General features: G+C 42.5%; 1 protein-coding gene across 1 annotated transcript in view; it reads left to right on the forward strand.

Moving 5' to 3' along the window:
* Positions 1–3,089: 3,089 nt before the first annotated feature.
* nid2a (nidogen 2a (osteonidogen)) overlaps positions 3,090–22,665 on the forward strand; it is a 30,826-nt gene continuing 11,250 nt past the window's right edge. Inside the window, exons 1-20 of the mRNA XM_068308910.1 lie at positions 3,090–3,385; positions 4,176–4,361; positions 4,610–4,726; positions 11,029–11,130; positions 11,219–11,358; positions 11,448–11,580; positions 11,674–12,012; positions 12,744–12,849; positions 14,263–14,302; positions 14,519–14,628; positions 14,718–14,851; positions 14,948–15,059; positions 15,578–15,778; positions 15,888–16,115; positions 19,667–19,813; positions 20,607–20,735; positions 21,827–21,949; positions 22,091–22,227; positions 22,311–22,416; positions 22,507–22,640. Coding sequence (XP_068165011.1) covers positions 3,179–3,385; positions 4,176–4,361; positions 4,610–4,726; positions 11,029–11,130; positions 11,219–11,358; positions 11,448–11,580; positions 11,674–12,012; positions 12,744–12,849; positions 14,263–14,302; positions 14,519–14,628; positions 14,718–14,851; positions 14,948–15,059; positions 15,578–15,778; positions 15,888–16,115; positions 19,667–19,813; positions 20,607–20,735; positions 21,827–21,949; positions 22,091–22,227; positions 22,311–22,416; positions 22,507–22,640 — 2,931 coding nt within the window. The 5' untranslated portion in view covers positions 3,090–3,178. The remainder of the gene's footprint in view (positions 3,386–4,175; positions 4,362–4,609; positions 4,727–11,028; positions 11,131–11,218; positions 11,359–11,447; positions 11,581–11,673; positions 12,013–12,743; positions 12,850–14,262; positions 14,303–14,518; positions 14,629–14,717; positions 14,852–14,947; positions 15,060–15,577; positions 15,779–15,887; positions 16,116–19,666; positions 19,814–20,606; positions 20,736–21,826; positions 21,950–22,090; positions 22,228–22,310; positions 22,417–22,506; positions 22,641–22,665) is intronic.

Below are 22,665 nucleotides of genomic sequence, written 5' to 3' on the forward strand. Positions count from 1 at the left end.
TGTGGGGAAAGGTCTTCCAGATGTACATGGTTTAATTATGTTCCATTGTACGATTTCCTCCCAGAATGGAAATGAGACCTTATCTCCTATTAGAATGAATATAATTGTTTTATTTGAGCATGTTATGTATCCACGTCCTATTCCACCTCCATTTCTTTTAATATGGTGCAGAATAAATGAATAAATGATCAGCAGTGTTTCAGTGAAGACGGTTTCACAACTTTGCTCCGGTCTTCAGGGTATTGACATGTTTTTAAAAAATTTGTGCTGCGAGGATGTCATCAACCATAATGTGTATATATAATAGCTTTCCATAAGAGTTCCATAATGAATATAAATTCCACTTTTCCATTTTGGATCAGAATAAATGTAACCTGATTGCTGAAAGCCCTGATAGGATGGTGCTTTGAGTGCTTTCATTCAGGCCCATTATCAGGTCCTTAATCGTGACATATTGCTGTTACGCCATCGCTGATTCCTCTCACACACTGTCTCTCTTTCTCCTCATCTCTCTCCAGAATGACTTCAGACTCCAGATCGTTAAACCCTGAGCTCCTTCAGCTGATGAGGTGTTCTCACAGTTGGAAGTAAGATCTACCAACATTTACAACCAGATGTGTCAAGTTGTGAGGCTTTTTAGTTTTTGACAGCACTCATCAGACACATGGGTCCATACGTACGTCTCTTTTCTTCTCCTCTAGCTCTTTTTTTCTTTTGTCTCTGTTGCTGCTGCTCTCTTTGCTTTTTGTAGGTCAGGCTTTGCATTCATTTGTCTTTGACCAGCTCCTTTAACCCCTGCTCTATTTTTGTTTCCTCTCACAACAGAGGCCTCTTTTACCCTGTTCTGTGCCCACACAGATATAACATAGGTTTCCTTTCTCTCTTTTTTATTCTTTTGCTCTTTTGTCCTCTATTTTCGGTCATTCATTTCTTTTAATCTCCAGTGCCGTCTATTCTTTTATTTTGGTCCTTTTTCAACTGTCCTCCAATTTCCAATTTATTGTATCATTTCCCATTATTTAATCTTTTTGTATCTCTTTTCCATTTTTAGTGACTTTGCTTATAAAACTGTGTTATAATGATTATTACCTATCAATAATAAAAAGCAGCTGATTGGAGCTTTAAGTCACTAACTGTCCCAGATAATAGTTCCAATGTGAGTCACCCCACTAGTAGATGTGTCCACTAAACTGAAATGTCATATGAACGTCATGATTTCGGAAGTGTACTGATCCGCCCTTGTGCCCATATTGATCTGGATGATGAGAGAAAATACTTGGAGGGGCATCTTAAGTGGTGATCATCACCGTCTGCCTGTGCTCTTTATTTAGAAGTGAGTCAATTATTGATGAAGGTCTAAATCAAAATATCCCTTCGTCTGCTCTGATGGTAAACAGCCTGTGCTGAGCGGTTGGCACCATCACGGTGCTGACAAGTGCTGTAAGTATTGTTAGTTTCTCTTTGTCACAGTGAGTGCCACAATATGTGTTTGCCATTTTGGCATTCCAGCCAGCTAATGGTTCCTGTCTGAATAATAAATGAGTCCATTGATTTTGTCCAATATCTGATGTTACAGATCAAGCAAATCCCTCAGTACTGTAATTACAAACTGCAGTTCTGCAAACATCACCAGAGGAGAAATGATTAGTTACACAATGATGATGATTGTGTTTGTAGAAGCCATGGTTTGGTAAGAATAGGAGAAATTTCTAGATTTTAATCCCAAATTAGGTCATCAAATGATGGTTGAAAACACAGTCGTCCAAATTAAAGCGTAATCAGATTATGTGAGTTTTTGCAACGTATTCTTGCTGACTTTTATACATTTTTTTCCTGCATACTAGAAGATGTTTTTCATACTTACAAATAAAAAAACACAGATACACAGATGTAATGGTTTCCAAACTCCGAAAAAATGCAATAAAATCCACTTTATTGTCGTCTTGTGTGTGATTTGGTTGTCTTTGCTGCCATCTATCGGTTTTTTCTAGTAATTACAAGTAAATTAACCGCAGAAAGGATTTGCCAGCATGAATAAAAGCCTACAAACTAAGAATATGAACCAAAATATAATCAGTTTTAATTCTGTAGATGTCAGTTGGACTGTGAAAGAGGAACATGGGGAGTTCAGCAAGTTGTGAGATGTCAAGGCTGGAGGAGGTCCGGACCAGGGCAGAGAACACACAGAGAGATAATGACAGCTAAACAGGTGACACTTAACTGCATTCTGAAGTACCAGTAACTATAACAACAGTAACATAACACTTATCTTCACAAGTAGGGAGAGATTAAGTAAATTCCAGCGTTTTTGTCCTTCATGGTGACAAAGATTTGTCTTTGTCTACCACAGCTCTCACTAAGTGATTCAGACACTGAGTTTGTTCCTACTGTTGTGTTACTAATAGGTGTGATTGTAAAGAAATGTTGGACATCATCTGTGGAAAAAAACACCACTTTTTTGCCCCTGAGTTAGAAAAATCCAGTTTTCAGACTCAGTTACATTTAGATGTACATATTCACTATACGTACTGTATGTGTGCGGCAATATAAACCTTTAGACACTAGGTGGCGCACAAGGTTAAATTTATGACATTTAATTACTTTAATATTTAATTGGAAAAATCAAACAAGTAGATGACTGAAAAAGGAAATTCAATTGAAAAGTTAAATTTGTGATTGATTATTTAAAGAGCTCATGTTATGTGATGTTTTTGTAAAATATGCGTATATAAATATTTAAACCCTTCATTCCTTTGTTAGATTTGAATAAGAATTTTAAGGACTTGTAATATTGTTTGTATAATGTGTCTGTAGAAAATGAAACGCCTGTGTGCTTGAGCTTCTATCTTGGTCAATGCAATTCAAAGAAATAAAAAATAAAAAACTCTACACAATGTTGCTTTTTCATTGTTGTGAAACAGATAGAGTTACATCCGGATTAAAAATGCTCTATTTGTCTTGTCTCTAATACAAGCCAGATGTTACCTCCAGCATCGGCCTGGCTGTCGCTCAATCCACCTCTGACCAATGAGAGCGGGCGTTAACTCCTCCCTCCCTGCAGAGAACCAGAGGCTCGGTGGAGGAGAGGAGAGATCTCCTTCTTTCTGCTCCTCTCTCTGAGTCCATCTGCACCCCTCTCCTGCTGCTCCCTCTCATAGTGCAGAGCTGCTGCTCTACAATGGAGAGAGGGGAACTGTTGGTTGTGTGTCTGCTCTGCTGGAGCTGGAGTGTGTGTGTGGTTACAGCCATCCAGAGGGCTGATATGTTTCCTTATGGCTCTCTGAGTGGAGACTTTATTCTGGCAGAGGGCGACGATGAAACCTCCAGAGTTTTGTCCCTTCCCAGACCCTTTTACTTCTACGACTCTCCCTTCGCCCAGCTATATGTAAGTACAGCCTCAGTCTTAGTTTTGACTGTGAATGAGTTGATTTTAAATCTTGAGTGAACATTTTGCAGGTGATATTTGCAGCTGTTGGATGACCTCCACAGTAAAGTGTTGACTGTGGTTAATGATGCCAAATGGAGCAACTCGCTCCATTTGGCATCATTTCAAACTTATTCAAACTAATACGTTTGAATTGAATTTTAAGTGTACTCCAAATATGAGTATATACAGCATGTGAAAGTTTAAAGAGAGGTGATGCAATACATTATATATTTACACAACTTTTGGTTGCTGTGCAGATTTTTATGGTTAATGCTTACACATATATGTAACCACTGAAATGGTCCAGTCAACATGAGTGCATTCATTTTGAAACTTGAATATATTCTGACGTTGTAATTGTTTTAAGTTGCAGATAAAGTTAAATGTTTTTCACGTATTAACATACAGGTGACCCAGAATGTTGTGGTCATGAAGTGAACGTCCTGCATTCAAAATTATACACCATACTTCAGTATTAAGTATCAGAAATAATACATAAGATAATAAGTTGTTCTAGTTGTTATTGACAGACTCTGATCTTCATTAGAATTTGTTTCTAACCCAAGTCAACAACCGGAGGTCCCTGAGGAGCCTCCAGTGGTTTATGAAAGTTTTATGGTGTAGTTCCTGGGGTCCCTGAGGGGTTGCAGCAGGTTCTCATGGTTTATGGGGGGGTCAGAAGGAGGAGGCGGTTCACCATTTAGTTCATAAGTGGGATCCTTGTTGATTAATAACTGTTTGTCTCCAGGTGGCCACCAATGGTATCATATCAGCCCAGGACCTGCCCATGGAAAAGCAATATGTCGACGACGGCTTGCCAACAGATTTCCCCGTAGTTGCCCCGTTCCTGGCCGACATCGACACCAGCGGAGGACGAGGACAGATTTACTACCGGTTGACCGAAACACCCAGCGTCCTGAACAGAGTGGCCCAGGTCCGTTCAGGCACCAAAAGCAGAATTAATTCTAGTTGTACGGCTTCAGATCCACTACAGACCTCTGTTCTCTCTATATAACATAGAACACTCCTTTTTTTAATGACTCATCTCGATTCTTCCCTTTTTCAGTTCCTCATCCATTAGTTCATTGGACATTGCATCTTTCTTTTTCTTTCCGTCGTCGTCCCCTCTTTCTTTCATTCATTCATTCTTTCATTCATTCATTCATTCATTCATCTGACCAGGAAGTGCATCGAGGGTTCCCCGGAGCAAAATTCACACCCACGCACGCTGTGGTTGCAACATGGGAAAACGTTGCTGCGTATGAGGAACAAACTCGAACCAGTGGATCATCAAACAAGGTAAGATGGATGGGGTGGGGGGTGGGGGTTGTCTTGATTTATGAATGAATGATGTAAACTGTGTAGATTCTCTTCACTGGAAAGTTTTGGTTCTCATGAGAGACACAATTCCAAATTCCTCCATGTGCATCACTTGTAATCAGCCTGGGGCGGGGGGTCTATTTGTAACTCCCCTTACCCTCCTAATCTGCCTCTTAACCTCTTCGATGGGCCAGAGGTCATCTTTAAAGGTCATCAGAGTCCCCCCCCCCCACCTCCACCCCACTCTTCAACTCTTATCCCCTCCTCCACATCACACACAGGTGGACACAAACATGCCCTGATGGTTCGTGCTCACATGCTCTGTTGGACTTCACTTCCCTCCCTGTTTGTCAGCAGTTAATCACTTCAAGTACTCATCCCTAATTCCACCTCAAAGCTCCTCAGATGTTCCCACGTCTGACAAAACGCACCTTTTCATGCGTCGGCGTTGAAAGATTTTCAGGGGGGTTTTTTTGTATTATTTTGCAGATTTCAGAATTTCTGGCTACCAGGTTTGGGATCTGAATCTATCTTCCTCTAGGAATTCTTCCTCCACCTTTGAATTGTGTGTTTATTTAGAGCTACAGATAAATCCTGCAGAGTAAACTTTACTCTATGAGCTCTCCTTCTCAACCATGGCTGCAGCTCCACCTGTTGACCTCCCTTCTGTTGGTCTCAGATGGTGCTTTCACCTGACACCTGATTCCTAATGATAAAACATCATGTTAGGATCTAGCTAACCTATCTCCAGCTAGCAATCAAGCTGATCCTGTCTTAAACCATCATGCAGAACCAAACAACAGTTCTTGTAGTGCCATAGGTCCAGCACACAATGACAGAGACTACAAATCCCTTCACATCCCACTTTCAGCTCTATTGTAAGTCTCTGGGGAGGCTCACAGTTTGAAAACCTCAAGATTAGGGTAACACTTGGGTTTACACATCAGTAATTACCTGGGAATATTTTAGGAATTGTCCAGGAGAAAAAAAGGATGTAATTTGCCACTAATTACAGGACTTGACTGACTTTTAGTCAGCGGTATACCCCATTGATTCTAATTGTCCCAATGAAACAATCGTTCTATTTTCTTTAAAATTAGTACCAAATTTTGCAGAACTTTTTTTCAGGCCTTGGAAGGAAATAGGGAAGAAATTGTGGAAACGCTTTATTTTAGTGAAGCGTTGTCAAAAAGCTGCTCTGGGAAAGAGTCCAAGTAAAGCCAGACCTACTGAACTTATCGATCAAACAAACAGTTCTGTGTTGTTCCTGTTTTGTAGCATGTGGAACGTCTGGATGAGAGGAGTGGTATGAGGAAACCCACCAGGGCATGTCTGTCTCTGTTCTGCTTCCCATCTGTTGGTGTCTTTACTCTGGTTTCTTTTACGGCTTCTTATTTCTTCACTTTGGTTGCTGGCAAATAGACAAATCTGTGATTCCATCTTTTCCAAACCTCGGATATTGAAATGAAGTCTCCACATCTTTATCTCCAATTGTCCACAGGACGATCGGAGGCTGGAGTTCACATCTTAGCGCAAACTGTTTCTGCATGGGGTTTGTTTACCCGTTTAACGGGTCTGTCTGTCTGGTCAGATTGCAGCAGTCGGCTGGGATTTGCTCTCTTTTAGCTGATAGCATCTTCCTTTGAAGCGATTAGCCAGAGGTGCTGGGTGGGGTCGTCGGGGGTAGAGCGGTATGTGTGTGTGAGAATTGATTAACCTGAGCTGCGTCTTTGTGGAGACAGTGGTGCCGGGTAGCATTTTAGGGGAGAGCGCGGGGGGGGGGGTCAGACTTTGTGGTGTTTCCAGGTCAGATGAGAAAAAAAAAACAGTGAAGGAAGAAAAAAAAATAGGGAAAAAGAGAAAATGGGTTCACATCACGAAAAAGCGTGCTTGTGTTTTCTATGAAATTAGACTTAAAGAGGCCATTATCCTAATTACTAAGTAATTACTTCTCTTCGAATCTCAAACACACACTCGGTTGTATCTCCTACCATGTAGCTCCATTAGCTAATGACCACAGTCATTTACACAGAGGACCTGGAGTGTTGATGTAGCAGCAGCGCTGCTCAGCTAATCCGTCTTCACACAGGGACACTTGTCATGTTGGTGGATGCTGTTACACAGATTAGCTTCCACTCCCATGATTATCAACCTCTCAGCAGCAGAAAGTTCTGTAAATGTTCTAAAATAAAAAGACTAGCTTGAAATATTGGAAATAAAATTTAAAAAAAACACAGCTTTCACTGCTACAGACCGTTTCCCGCTGCTCATACACTCTTCAAGGATTAATGTTATATAAAGAAAAGTCGGTTGATTATTTATCTGCTGTGTGAGGATCGGATCAGGCTGAATAAATGAATAAACGTCTCCTCTGTTGGCTTCGACCCCCGCCTTTCAAATCGCCGTCGTAGCGTATCCGTCCTCTTCTCTTTCTTCTTTTCTGTAGCACAATAGGAAGTATTGTTTCTATTAGTGTGATTTGTTGTTTCTGACGGCCCCTCACAGCGACACGGGGGCCATCCTTTAAAATATGTGCATCCTGGTTTGAAGGGGTTCATGTAATCAACTTCATGTTTAAGAATGTATTAATCCGTATGGAATGAAACAGGATTCCTCTATCGGTATCTGTGCTATAACCTCACCTTGTAGCAGCTACAACTGTCTCTTGGTGGCTTTACACTTATGGTGCTCTGGTTTGGAGCTGCAGGAAGGATGTTCACAAATCTTTCAGGATCTAAGAGGAGGACCTGTGGTTTTGCCCGGCATGTGTTCCACCAGTTGAAAAACGGTTTCAAAAGGTTTTTTCAAAAGACCTGCAGTCGTACAGTTTCCTCAAGCTTTAGATAACCGCTAATTCCTTCAGAGAATACTTGAGTTGTAAATGGAAATAAAGCCCAAAGATCGGTGCAGGGATTTTCATATGACATCAACCAAATACCAACAGGCACTGTTCCTGGCCACAAGCCTCGACTGTGTGTGCGGAGCAGTTCCCACGCTGTAGGCAGTTCCGTTTGCAGCACTCTGGTGAGGATGGCAACTGGACTGCAGCTGCTTTCTGTCTCTCATCTCTGGCTGCTTGCAGCTGTGCTGCAGTCGGCAAGCCTAAAAAACCAGCAACCAACAGACAAGTGTAGAGAAGTCGACCAGACCTCCCTCTCTTCTCCCGCTGCCTCGTCCCCGGGATGTTCCAGGCTACCCCAGGGATCACTATACTATGACTCAGATCGTTTGTCACAATGTTGAGTCACTCTACAACACAGACGAGATGTAAAGTCAGTATTTTAAGTTAGGCAAGGCAGAGTAGACTAAACTTTATAAGCCATCCTGATGCATAAAGAAGACAAATAAAATATGGTGGAACTAAATGGAATGACACACACAGCATCTGATAGGAGCAGCTGCTGTAGGTTCCACAAAGTTAATCTGAAGCCATCTGATGTTAACATGTGTTTTATGTCGGGATTAAAGTGTAGTTTGGGGAACTGAGTTATATGAGACAAGTCACTGTCTAAATGTGAGTGTACTAAATATGAGGCTTAGCTTAGAATAAAGATTGCTTCAGCAAACCAGAGTGGAGTCAGATTTCCTCATCAAATTCTTAGTGAAAAACACACAAGAGTTGTGAGTTTGGATGAAGGACGTTTACTTTAAAAACTGTTTCCAGATACAATTATTGATGACATCTGAAAACATCTATAGATACAATTTGAAAGTAGGTTAATTTGATAACTTTTTTTGATTTATAATAGTAACGGATGGATTAATAATAAAAGTAACAGATAGATAAATAGTAAAAGTAACTTAATGATAAAGAATAAAAGTAACGGATAGATAAATAATAAAAGTAACAGGTAGATAAATGCATACACAAGATCTCATGGGGGTCGTCATAAAGTTTGGTGTTTCCGTCTTGTTAACCCCCCCCCCCCCCGCTGTGCACTAGACGAGACGAGCAGACTGATGATGCAGATGCTTTAACTAACATTTGTTGGTCCTGGAGACAATTAGCGCAATCTGTTTGTGTGTGTGTAGTGAGTGTGAGGTGTGTGAGGACTCAAGGTGTGACAACAAGGCCTGTAATGGTGGGAGCCACCATCAGAGTTCACACTCACACACTCACACCGAGTGGCACACTGTCGGAAATTCTCTGATGTGTGTTGGCTGCAATTTGTTGTCCTCCAGCTGTGAGTGTGTGAATCACACCAGGCCTGCTTTACACACAGATGTACCACACACACACACACACACACTGTGGAGGTAACTAAAGGAATACTCTGACATTTTTGGAAACTGGCTTGTTTTATTTCATACGAGCAAGAAGACAAGATTGATTACCGCACTCCTGAGTGTACACAAAAATGTGAAGCTCCAGCCAGCTCCACTCGAGGCAGGAAGGACACAGATAGCTTCGCTCTAAGTTGACAAATCAGCCTGGCGGAGCCGCAGCTAATTACCTCATGGTGGAGGAAAACTAGGGTAGGTCAGCAGGGTTCATCCCCGGAGAGCATGAATAGAAAAAAAGCTCTTTTTAGAGGGAGATTGCACAATTCTTCCGCAACAAGGACAAAACAGCGTCAGCATTTAGTCGGATGTTTAATGTGTGGATTGGAAAGGAAGGAATTTAAAGTTTCACAGAAATTTCAGACTTCACTTTTCATTCATGAAGGAAAATGCAGCATATCTTCTTTTCTGTCTCCCTGTATTTTTCTCTTTGTAAACCAAACCTGTGGCTTCTCTCCAGACTCTGACAACCCGCTGCATCCTTTCATCTGTCTATCTGACTATCTCTCCTCTGCTTCTCCTCTGAAGGAGGAGGAGGAGTAACAGGAGAGGAAAATGCCAACATTTACAAGAGATATAAGGACAATGAGAAAGCTGGTTCTCAAATTTTTTTCCTCCTGATTCTTCTCCTTCTTCCTTGAAGACAGAGAGAAAAAATAAATAAATACCCCCCTCCTCACTAATTACACAGAGCCTGGGGGCTACAAAGTCCTTCCCGCCCACAAACAACAAGATAGTTTAAAGATGTTGATGTAAACAATTAGGAACACACACATACATTTACATGAGATGAATATAGGTGGGGAAAGCCGTAAGTGTGTGTGTGTGTGTGTGTGTGTGTGTGTGTGTGTGTGTGTGTGTGTGTGTGTGTGTGTGTGTGTGTGTGTGTGTGTGTGTGTGTGTGTGTGTGTGTGTGTGTGTGTGTGTGTGTGTGTGTGTGTGTGTGTGTGTGTGTGTGTGACCACCCCATGTCCTGCATTGTTACGATGTCTGGTTTGCATGCTGTAACATCATCATGAAAGATGTCCGGACGCACAGGAAGACAGCTGTAGCGATCAACATCTGGACTGGGGGTTGAGAGACCGAGGTGTGTGTGTGTGTGTGTGTGTGTGTGTGCACATTTCTCAGATCTGTGTGTGTATTTGTGTGTGTGTTTGGTGTGTATAGAGATAATCTGATTCTGTCCCAAAGGAAAACAACACAGGATCACTCACAGTCCCTTCATTCACGAAAACCTGTTTTTTTTTAACTGTGGTCTTGGGAGGGGGGCTCGACACCCCCATCTGAATGTAGGAATAATTTCCTCAAGCTCTCTGTATAGGAAAAAAGTGTTGATTAAAAAATAAGTTTCCTGCTTTCGGATTTTTATCCAAATTAGTGCAGCTGTTCAGGTCAGCGTTTGTCAATCGGTCTTCTGTGGGGAGGGGGGGGTTGGGGGGGTGAGAAGTCCATAAGAGACAGGAAGAGGAGGAGACATCAGGGTGAGGAGGGAGGAGGCGTGAGGAGAGGTGCGAACTTTAAATATAAGAGGGGGAGTGTTAGGGAGGTGGTTGAGCCGAGCTGACCCTCCGCACACAGGAGGTGACCTCATCCCCCCCCCACCCCCTGGACAACCGGTATGGAAGTTATTAATAGTCTGAGTCAACAAATATTCCAGCAGCAGGAAATAAAAAGAAAACACTCACAAGAAAATATTATTTTCTGAAAGAACTTCCAATAAATTAATTATTTGAATTATTTTAATGTCTTTTACAGCCTTACTGACACCAATAGTGACAGTCTGTCTAGTGGAGAAAAGTCACACAGTCAGCAGACTGACAGCGATGGCGAACCCCGTCTGGGTTAGTTTGACATAAGCAACCATTAACCACTGGTCGCACCAGACAGTCATTTTGTGGCTGGAGGTTATTGAACTAAGCAGCTGTTGTGTTTTAAGGTTTTTTGTCCCTGTTATTATTCTATTGAGTCACACTGACAGTGTCTCTCTTCTGTCTCTGCAGGTCAATACATTCCAGGCCGTTATTGGCTATGATGAGACTGACTCATACGTCCTCTTCCTGTACCCCGAAGACGGCCTGAACTTCTTCGGGACTCGACCCAAGGTAAACTTGTTGGGATTCACAATTTCTCCCTGATAGATAAACACCAGTTATGATTCAACGAGGAAATGTCTTTTTTTTTTGCCCATAGGAGTCTTATAATGTTGAGATAGAGCTTCCTGCGATCGTGGGCTTCAGCAGAGGGGAGGTCACGTATCTTTTGTTCTCCCGAATTGAAGGACCTCACTACAGCGTCACCAGTGATGAGCAGAGTATTAAAAACCTCTACCAGTAAGTTAAAAGTCTCCCAGTGACCACATCTTTCAACACTGGATTGAAAGATATGAACCTGTGGGACCGACTGGTTTCTTGCTCTCCAGGGTTGGTAATACAGGAATTCCAGGTGTTTGGCTTTTCCACACTGGAAACCGTTACTCTTTCGATAACATTGTTCCTGCATCCGTCAGTGGCCTCCTTGCTACTCCTCCACCTGGAGGACATGGCTTCTCCTTGGTAATTAAATTTACTAATCCAATGTCAAATCAGGAGAGATTTTTTATTGTTGTTTTACAACTCCTCTGACTCCTCCATGGTTTCTGCTTCTAGGAGACTACGACCCCTGAGTATGCCGAGTTTGAGGAATATACAGACAACACGTACGACCCTGACACCCAAGAGGAAGATGAAGATTACCCTCTGACAGGTGGAGACCCTGGATTCCACCCAGCCCCTAATGGCGGTGACCACTCAGAGTCCCTCCAACCAGCAGTTCCTGAAGTTCCTCCCACCTCGCCTCCAGAGGATTCTGGACCTCAGGTGGCCTACGACAAAGAAGTATCACTGACCCCTGAACCCAGGTCCAACTCAGAGCCGGTGGAGAGGCACTACGCTCCTCCAGATTCTCCAGGAAGAGGCCCTCAGCAGTCTCCGGAGCAGCAGCCACAGGTAACAGCAGCACTCCTTTACAATGGACTGAAGACCCAATAATATCCGCTACCATCTGGTTTTTCTCTTTGGTAGGTTATGGTACAATCGGCATTCATTCCCAGGTCAAATGACTCCTCAATAGGAAAAGTATTCATTGGCTCCAGCTCTAATGAGCTGTGGTATAAACACGGCATCTGGGTGGACACTATTTTTGTGCCTTTTTGTGCGGCTCAGTGCTATGAAATACGATGAAGTCACAGGGATGTTGGCGCACAATGTCTTCCTGTCCGTCTCCATCCGAGCAGAACTTGAACATCAATCAGCCAGTGTTGAACGTAAGAGTCTTGTGGATCAGTCATGACGTCAAACATTACACACCAGTCTACTATTAGGAGGTTTAAGCTGCATAGACGTGGTAATTTTGCTTGCCAAAATGGTATGGATCATCCTTGCAATTGCGACCAATGTTATTATAACAATGAGTTTGTATAAATGAACATTTTACAGTCATGTTTTTAGTGCCGATTTTAATGTTCGGTGCGATATTTTAATCAGAGTTTGAAGATGACAGCGTGATGTCAGAATCTGCGACAGAAAAAGAATTTAAAATTGGCAAAAATTATGGAAATTTTCTAGATCTTGCGCAGATAATGACACTACAGTGATGCATCCAAGTATAAAGAAATGACTTTGCTGTCAGTCATAGCACCATATTTTATATTTCAATCTGCTTTTATGTGTATCTACAGGTCCCTCTGGAGGTGGTGGACGTCTACCCCCCTCACCGACATGAAGCACCTCTTTCCCCCGGAGGTCACGTGGTCAACGTGGTAGAAGAAGATTTTGACACGGGAGGTAAGAAACGTGTCATTGCCTTTTAAACTTAGCGAAGGACATCACTTTGACACACAAGAGGGTAACGTTACCTTGCTCTCTGCCCCAGAGCAGCTCAGCAGCTGGCTGTACAATACTGCCGTTGTGCTGGGCAGCCCCCAGGTGTGTGTGTGAGTCCAACTCTCCCTCCCCTGCAGCTACTCCCACAGGGCTTTGCTGTAAATAAGAATGTGTTCTCAGAGAACCTTCACGGTTGCACAAGGGTCAAAAAGTCTGTTCATCTTGGCTTCTTTTAAGAGTGATGAAGTACTGCTTCATAGGTGGATGAAATGTGTGTTTTTACATAATTCGGTTGTAAAACCCTTCTCAGATGAAGCAGCATTGTTAACAATGGTGTTTTTTGGGTTTCCCTGCACAGATTTGGCAAGTTATAGGAGAGTGATCTGTCTCCTGTGCATGTCCACTTCCTGAGAAAATATACTGACATCCTGTGTTCTTCTGTATGTTTGTGAGTGAGAGAAACGTCCCTGTAGGACGATTGAATGCAGCATTTTCATCCCAAATCATCCCTTTAGATAGAATCACAAAATCATTCCAAGTGATTCTTTTTTTTAATCTGGTGAAAGTTTTAATAGTTTCCATTCTATTTAACTCAGCATGTCATAGAATTTTTAACACTTGTGGTTTGAGAATTGTGTAATTCTTCCTTCTATGCTTCGCAGCAGTGGTGAGCAGCATTTTTTATGCTGACTCTTCAGTTCTTTCTCAGTTTACTCCAAGTAAATTAAGACCAGCATCACTTCCTGTGTGATTCTTTGTGATTTCTTTTTTTTTTTTTTTAAAGAAAGATTGATCATCCTTCAGTATAAAGAGCAGCACATGTAAAAGCATCTGTGAACTGCACATGCCATGTTTATATATGATAGACTTCTAAAATATGTGCTGAGGCATTTTAAATGCTTTGGGACTCCATGAAGCAGCAGTGAATTTGCATTGGAGTGTGTTTGTGAGTGGGTGTGAGAGGCGAGGCTGCAACAGCTGGTTTATCTCCCACCAGCGCCCGGACATATGTGTTTTTTAGTGTGTGTGTGTGCGTGCGTGTGTGTATGTCTGTTTGCGTGTGTGTGTGCACATCTCTTTAGATCTGGTCCACCTTCTTATTCCTCCTGTCAGTCTATATTTATGTGGAAACAACCTTTAAATGGTCTCCTGTTCAACGTGGATGTTTTTATAAAGGAAACAAAAGCGATAAATTTTCATTTTCTCATCGTCCTTTTTCTTATTATAATAAACAGAAGCTTTATTTGAGGTCAACGCCAAATAAATAATAAAAATAGTAACCAGTAGAGCTCAGGGTGGAACAGGTGATGGGATTATGTGTAATTTAATTGTATGTAATGCATTAATTTTTTGTTCTGTCTTTCCCTCTTTCAGTGATCCAGTACACGACAGAGAATAAGGAAACATGCAGCAGGTATGAAATTGACACGTAACATAAAATTCTCTTAGCGCTCTGGATTTGTACCAGGAAGATATCACAGTAAATCAACTTAATATCACAGAAAATCAACGTAATATCACAGAAAATCAACGTAATATCACAGAAAATCAACGTAATATCACAGTAAATCAACGTAATATCACAGTAAATCAACTTAAACGGGTTTTCTTTGTTTATTTGTCATTCTAGATTCCAACATCAGTGCTCCCAGAATGCATTTTGCTCCGACTACGCCACAGGCTTCTGCTGTTACTGTCAATCTGGCTTCTATGGAAACGGACGGCACTGTCTACCTGAAGGTGAGATTAGCAGCATCAAACTAAACGGGTATTCCATTTAATCTAAAGCTGAACTTTTCATTTTTCTCGTCCCTTTCTTTTTCCTCCAGGCGCTCCACAGCGTGTCAGCGGTAAGGTTAGCGGGACGGTGACTGTCGGTTCCACCCCGGTGGAGTTAAACAACATCGACCTCCACGCCTACATCGTGGTGGGTGATGGGAGAGCGTACACAGCCATCAGTGAGGTGGGAGTTGGACAATTAAATAACATTTATATCCCCAACACAAACTTAGATCTAGATTTTTACGATCATAAAGCTAATTCATTTCTCATTGGTCAGGTGCCTGAGCCGCTGGGCTGGGCTTTGATGCCAGTTGCACCAATAGGGGAGCTGTTTGGATGGTTGTTTGCCCTGGAGCTTCCTAACAGCCAGGGAGGATTCAAAGTCACAGGTAAACTGTGTGCATACTTTAAAACATGTCGTCTTGTACATCTTGATCCTTCAGAACATCAGCAAAGATAAGATGGAACTCCTCTGCTATGTGTGTGTGTGTGTGTGTGTGTGTGTGTGTGTGTGTGTGTGTGTGTGTGTGTGTGTGTGTGTGTTGTTTGTTTTCCGTCTCCCAGCCAGCTGTATTGTCTCCAAGGATGTGATGTGATATCAAGCTTTCACCTCCCCTCTCTAATAGAAAGCAGCTGTGTGTGTGTGTGTGTGTGTGTGTGTGTGTGTGTGTGTGTGTGTGTGTGTGTGTGTGTGTGTGTGTGTGTGTGTGTGTGTGTGTGTGTGTGTGTGTGTGTGTGTGTGTGTGTGTGTGTGTGTGTGTGTCTTCTATACAGATGTGACCTCTGCACCCTTTATGTGATAGGCAGCTGTTGCATTTTTGCTTTGTCTGTGGTCGTAATACAAAATAATCTAGAAGTTAAAGGATTGATTGATTGATTGATTAATTGACATTGATCATATTCCCAGGTGCTGAGTTCATTCGTTACGCAGAGGTGATCTTTTATCCCGGCAACCAGCGTCTGTCAATCGTCCAGACGGGCGGTGGGCTTGACGACCACAACCACCTCGCCGTTGATACGGTTGTGAGGGGCAGTGTGCCCTTCCTGCCCCCAGGAGCCGAAGTCACCATGGAGCCCTTCAAGGAGACCTACCATTACTACCCATCTGGTAACCATAGTAACCACCAGAGGCAAAGTCGCTGACATTGTGATTTTTTTTTTGGGTTAGTGGCAAAATGAAAGAACAGTCCATCCTAAAATCTGCCTCCTGTCTCCAGTTGCCACCTCTACCTCCGTCAGGGAGTTTTCAGTGGTTTCAGCAGAGCGAGGCTCAGAGTCCTTCACTTTCCAGCTGAAGCAGAACATCACCTACCGAGACTGTCCCCACGGCAGCCGCACCGCCCCGGAGACGCTGCAGATCACCATGGAGAGGGTGTTCGTTATGTACGTCAAGGAGGAGCGGATCCTCAGATACGCAATCACCAACAAGATCAGTCCAGTCGGAGGTGAGTCAAACCGGTATTAGATGAAGATTTCAGACCTTCATTACAAACCAGATGGAGCACATTAAGGAAATTAAATTCACTTTGGAGCAAATCGATAATAACATCTGATTGTATCACGTATGGAAGAGCATGTGTGTCATCCATCTTCTTTAATCAAGTGATCTCAGGTCATAATTGTTGGGTTGAGTCCTCCTGAGGACACCACAGCTGTGATGAAAGAAAATACAGCGAACATTTAATGGTGCCTGGATTGATATTTGTGTTGCATCCAGTAAACATTAAAAAGAATCACAAGAGACAAAAGTGCATAAAATGTAAGAGGAACAACAGCGTGAAGAAACACAAACTAGAACACGGTGTACCGAACAATCGTAGCACGTCTTAAAGCAATTTGAGAAAAGGATATCGTTATTTCTCAGTGTTAAAATATGTTTGACCAGTCATCAAATAAATATTTTAATGTATCAATTGAATCAGGCGGAGGAAACATATCAGTTTCCTCCGATCAGGGAGGAACACCATCATGTGGATCAAACTGACCAGATGATAGTTTGTTTGAAACAAAAAAAACCAACCCCAAATTGGCCCAATTCACAGAGAACTGGCTGTTGTGATTATCAGCCAAAATCCATTCCACACCATCACTGTCAATCTTCATGTGGGTGAGCACTGGTTGTGTGTAAAAAGAGAGCTGGAGCCGCAACTAGCATGCAGACTTCATATAATTGCCGCATAACTGCCGCAGAAACCTCGGCCAAACCACAGCATGGAGTAGGACAGGCGTCAGATTTAAACACACATTCTGCTAGCTCGGGGCTAATTATACACTGAAACCATAGAAAACAATGTAATAATGTCTGTATTTCCCTCTGGCCTCATTGTTTGCCAAAGCCTTCAGACTTGCCGCACCGATTAAAAGATGTTTGAAACCACAATTTGCATCAAGGTTGACTTAAAATATTAGTGTATTTGTTTCAGTGATGACCTGGAAAAGTGTGAACTTAGTCACGGAGAACGTGCCGGTAACACTCTCATAACAGGATGGAGAGCAGAATTATTCAATCAAACATGAAAATGTGAAAATAAGTGGCTAGTGAGAAAAGCGTCTACGTCTCTGTTGTACCAGAATAAAACCAAAATTCCACAACTTAATGGCCATTATGGTTTTAATGTGGAATATTAGTTGGATTGTTTGCAGATTTTTGTGTATTTATTTGTTTTATTTTATCTACTGCTGGAATTCTGCAAGAAAAAAGGAAGATATGTTGCAAAGCAGGATTCCGTATATTGAGAAGTTTTTTTAATCAACCTCTAACGGTGTGTTATTTAAGCAAAATAAATCTTTTTTTTTGCATACACATCATGCAAATATACCGATAATGAAAGCAATTTTATAATGATTTCCATTTAAGATAATTGATAGCCTTTTTTTTAAACATTTTCTTCTTCTTAGCCATTAGTCTACGTTTATAACATTTACACAGAGAGCTGCATGAAAGGAGCGACAGTCCTTCCTTGTAAAAGGAGCTCCTGATATTCCCATGACTCCTCCTGGCATCCCAGGTGTTCCCCCTGCTCCCTTTGGATCCTCTTCCTTCTTCTGCACTCCTTCATTCACCAGATACCAGCAGATAAGCAGAGACTGCACAAATATGGAAATGTGTGCAGCTGAAACGGCGTGAACATGTGCCGTGTTCTTTTTCTGTCAGCACACAGTGACCACACTTTCTTTTCCAGCTCTAGTGATGAAATCCAGATAGAATGAAACCGACAAGACCTTAAAAGAGCGAGAAAGAGAAGGAATATTGAGATGGAGAGAGTGGTTAGATTTTTTTTTTTCCTCTAGTTTTTGAATCCAGACCAAGTCACTGTCAGTTAAACGTCAACACTTTGATTAAAAAGGTTATGATGACACATCTCACACGCGTGCACGCATACACACACACACACACACACACACACACACGCGCGCACTGAGAGCACAGCTGGAAGAGCTTTCAGGGATCAGGGGTTTCATAAACACGGGTTAAGTGGTGTGTGTGTGTGTGCTCGTGAGAGTGTGTACGTGCGTGTGAGCGTTTGTGTGTTTTCAAGGGTCTTACACTTTCTGGGAAATAATATCCCTGCCAATGACAGATTTTCTTGTGGGGGGTGGGGTAGGGGGGTTCCTGGGTAGAATAACTGCCCACTGATGTCATGAGAATCAGAGATAGGGGAAGACACTGAATGGGAGAAGGCAAACATGTTTTGTTCAGTCTTTTCCTTGTGTTGCCTTTAAAAGTCATTTGGATCGATAAATTATCATGTTTTCTGAAAATCGGGTCATCTTATTGTCATTTAAATATAACTGTCAGTTCATTCGATTTTTTTGCGTATCCAGTAAACATTCGCCATCTTCCATCCGTGGCTCCGCCCCTGTAAAACCAGTCTGTGTGTACACGGAGGAGTATTTTAAAAAGCAGCAGGTGGGAAACCCCAGTCGCTGCTTTGATGGGGTGCAGCGCATGTGTCTGTTCTCCACCCCTCGCTCCTTCTCGCCTTCTATCTCTCTTTTCTCTTTAATTATCAGTCAGTCTTTTTTTCTCCCATCCACATGCGTCTCACCCTCTCATCTGTCCACGTTCCCAGCCACATTTAGTGCTTGAAGAGTCTCTGTCTTTGATAATGAGCCAAAGTTGGCCTCTGGCTCTGAGAGATGGGCGCAAGCTGTGTCTAATGGCTGTGTGCTCCACTTTGTTTAGGTGTAAGTGTGTCTGACTTATTTAGAGTGGATCAAGAAATTGTAAAGTAAAAGCTGCAAACACATGTAAATCATTAAAAACAGATAGCAATGATTTTTTTTTATGTTCTAAACAAATACTTTAAGAATCCATAACCAAACCAGACAAATGTTCCAATAAATGTTTTCACAATGTCTCTCAAAACCAATACTGATTAAAAACATGTTATTGGATCTGGGCTGGATCCCCACTGTGCCACCCATCCTGAAGTGTCCTCTGGGGGGACGTTTTAAAGCAGTGAAGCACTTAATTTGAAGTGTATTTATTGAAGTGTTTGACATTCTTCTATAATGACCAGCATGTTTTTGTTTACTCTGCTCCTTAGTCAAGAAAGACGACAGTTGAGTTTTTTGTTTAACTCGACTGTTGGTTTGAGAAAACCCGGGACACACATCCGCTCACTCGTCCCTCTGTCTGTGTCTCTAGTGTGTGTGTGTGTGTGTGTGTGTGTGTCTAACCTCATCCATATGTGGACTATTGGGAACATGAAGGGAGAAATGTCCTATGGGACTTTGTCTGGCCTGATTTTACATGTGTGTTTGGTTAAGCTGTCTTGTAATCATTGCTTTAATCATTGGACTCTGACTGCTTAACAGTTCCCCTCTAAATTAATCTCCATTCAGGGCATTTTAATGTTGTATTCATGCAGTAGATCCTTTAATATTGTCACTGTTTCATCTCCTCCATACCCTCAGAATAAGCCTCAGAATGTCTGTCAGGATTTACTAAATTATTTATCTATATTTGTATTGTATTTCCTGCTCCCTACAGTTGAGCCAACCGGTCCAGAGATGGTCAACCCCTGCTACGCTGGGAACCACGACTGCGACACCACAGCCCAGTGTGTCCCACTGGAGGGCCAGGCCTTCCAGTGCCAGTGTGCCACCGGTTACAGAGGAGATGGACGCAACTGCTATGGTACACACACACACACACACACACACACACACTTAGTGTCCGGTTAAAGAAGATGGTGTGGAGATCCTGTAATTGCAAAGTTGCTGAAGGTGGTTTGCTTCGTCTGTTTGTTTCTTCCACACAAAGACTTGCAGTTTAGAGTTAAAGACAGTGTGTCTGTGTTTCATCACGGGTTCATCCATTGTAGACCTGTCAAGTACAAGCTGGATGGATGGAAGGAGTTATCCATCTTTGTCCTCTCTTCTTCTCTTCTCTTCTCTTCTCTTCTCTTCTCTTCTCTTCTCTTCTCTTCTCTTCTCTTCTCTTCTCTTCTCTTCTCTTCTCTTCTCTTCTCTTCTCTTCATTTTTCTCTCCTTCTCGTCCTCCTCCAATTAAATCTCTGGTTAATAGAGACTTGCAGGGATTTAAACTGGTCTGCTGCCTGTCATTAGCCCAGCAGTAGGTCTCCCTCTCCTGCTGACAGCACTAAGAAAGCCCCAGGCTTTGCCTTAGTTCTCATAATTGGGCCTGAGTGTTTATCTCTGGTCGGATGAGATGTGTGTGGTTTTGTCCTGTATGTTATAGTATGTATCCAACAATGCAGTCTTCAATCCAGGTGTGGGTGTTATAGTAACACAAACAAGCAGGCATAAAAAGTATATATACTGTAAAAGCACCAGTAATGGCCCTTAATTACAGCCTTCACGCTCACATATACAAGAAACGTGTTACGTGTTGCTGGATGGAGGAATATGGTTTATAAGCTCATGTGTTCATATAAAGCCTCACTTGCTTGGCTTCTCTCTCCTCCCAGACATAGACGAGTGTGCTGAAGGTCTGAGTTCATGCGGCGCTCACACTCAGTGTGTGAACCTGCCTGGAAGCCATCGCTGTCAGTGCCAGAGTGGCTTCGAGCTCGGCTTCGACGGCCGTACCTGTGTCGGTGAGTTGAGTCGAGTTTGAGTCAAACTAACGACCGGCACCGGCCAGAATTATGACGTGATTGCAGGGCTTTTATTAATGATAATGCAACTTATTAGATAGTTTGAAAAGGAGGATAATGTCGACTCCTGTATGCGTTTTATTTCTCAAATGGTTTCAGCTCAACTTTAACAGCCTTTGACTCTGAAATATGAAACATGGCCTTTGTATGTTTGTCTATGAGTTAAGCTCCATGACACTCCATCATTCAACTGAAACCACAATAAATACTTAAAACAGCTAAAACCTCAGAACTTGAAGGCTTCACTTGAGAAGAACGTCAGCTACAACCACTAAACACGCTGCTTTCAGCTGAATGAAATCAGCCTGTCTTTCAGCTTGTACTGTAATTATGACACATTTTATTGTCTTCACATGCAGACTCTGCAACAGCACAATGACAGTGTTCTTCTATCTTAATCATTGTTCTTTTATTTCCAAGGAGTTGGTTCTCATTTACACTTGTTGTCACCTAAAAGAGGATTTACTGCATGTTCCCAAACGGGGAATATTTGGAAGAGATCCACATATTTGCCCCAGCACAGAGTGAACATTTCTTCCACAACAGTAACACAGCTGCAAAAGCGAGGAGACACGGCGAGAAGGGAGGATGGGTGATGAATGTGAGCAGAAGGGTGGGAATGAGAGGACTAATGTGAGAAGCAGAGGGTGAGATTAGATGGGAGAGGGGGGTGAAAGTAAAAGACAAATGGAGCAGTGACACAATGTATGTCTTGCTGCGGAATACGTGGAGAAGAGAGGAGGTGCGTGCCCTCCTTTCACCCATCTGCATGACCTTATGATGAACTTGTTTTAAATCCTCCCTACCTCCCAGTGATGTAATGTGATAATGTATTTACATAAGACCTTGAAACTACCCCCAAAACCACAAATCAAATGCTGATAAGATACCACTGAATTTAGTTTCCCCAACTAGAACCAAATCTATATTTTATTTTTATTTCTATATTCCATTTATAATCCATTCCTTTCTGGGTTTCAGGCTGGGCTTATATTTTTTTCGTTGATGATTTTTCCGCTCTTCTTTCTTAGATGTGGACGAGTGCAGCTCCTCTCCCTGTCACGTCCACGCCAGATGCATCAATGAGCTGGGTTCCTTCCACTGCCTGTGCCAGCCTGGGTTTCACGGCGATGGTTCCTACTGTTCCCAACAAGGTCAGTAAAATTAGCACAAGTAGCAGTAATTGATCAACAAACCTGAGCAATATATAATCCAATGAACAAGACTCATAAACATGGGAGGAGATGGAAATGAAAAAAGACATCATAATAATTTTTTAAATGTTTCGTCTACAGAACCGACAGTTCGACCGAAGAGCCAGTGTGAGCAGCACAGAGACAGTCTGCAGAGCGGAGTGGAACATGGTGGTCGACCGAGCCTCGGAGCCTTCATCCCCCAGTGTGACTCTGACGGACGGTATCGAACGTTGCAGGTGGGCGCTGACTGGTTTATAGCTAACTGGTGGACTGGGATCAGTGGTGGACTTAAATGTTAATGTATAACAATTTATCGCAGTGTCACGGATCTACTGGACATTGTTGGTGTGTGGACAGTAGGGGGCAGGAGAGAGCAGGAACCAGAACTCCGCCCGGTACAGCACCCAAAGACTGTGACAAACCAGGTAACATAGGCACCTATAATGAAACTGCTTTCTTGAAACTACTACTGCTTGAATCACCATATGTGTGTGCATTAATACTCTCCCCTCCAGACGAACCAGAGCATCCTAAAACTCACTGTGAGCACCACAGAGACAGCGTCCAGACTACCAGTCCAGAGGGATACCCTATACTGGGAGCATACGTTCCCCAATGTGACGCTAATGGGCAGTACATGCCTTTGCAGGTTTGTCACAAATTGTTCGAAAGAC

The sequence above is a fragment of the Antennarius striatus genome, chromosome 24, assembly GCF_040054535.1.
Source record: "Antennarius striatus isolate MH-2024 chromosome 24, ASM4005453v1, whole genome shotgun sequence".
NCBI lineage: Eukaryota > Metazoa > Chordata > Actinopteri > Lophiiformes > Antennariidae > Antennarius > Antennarius striatus.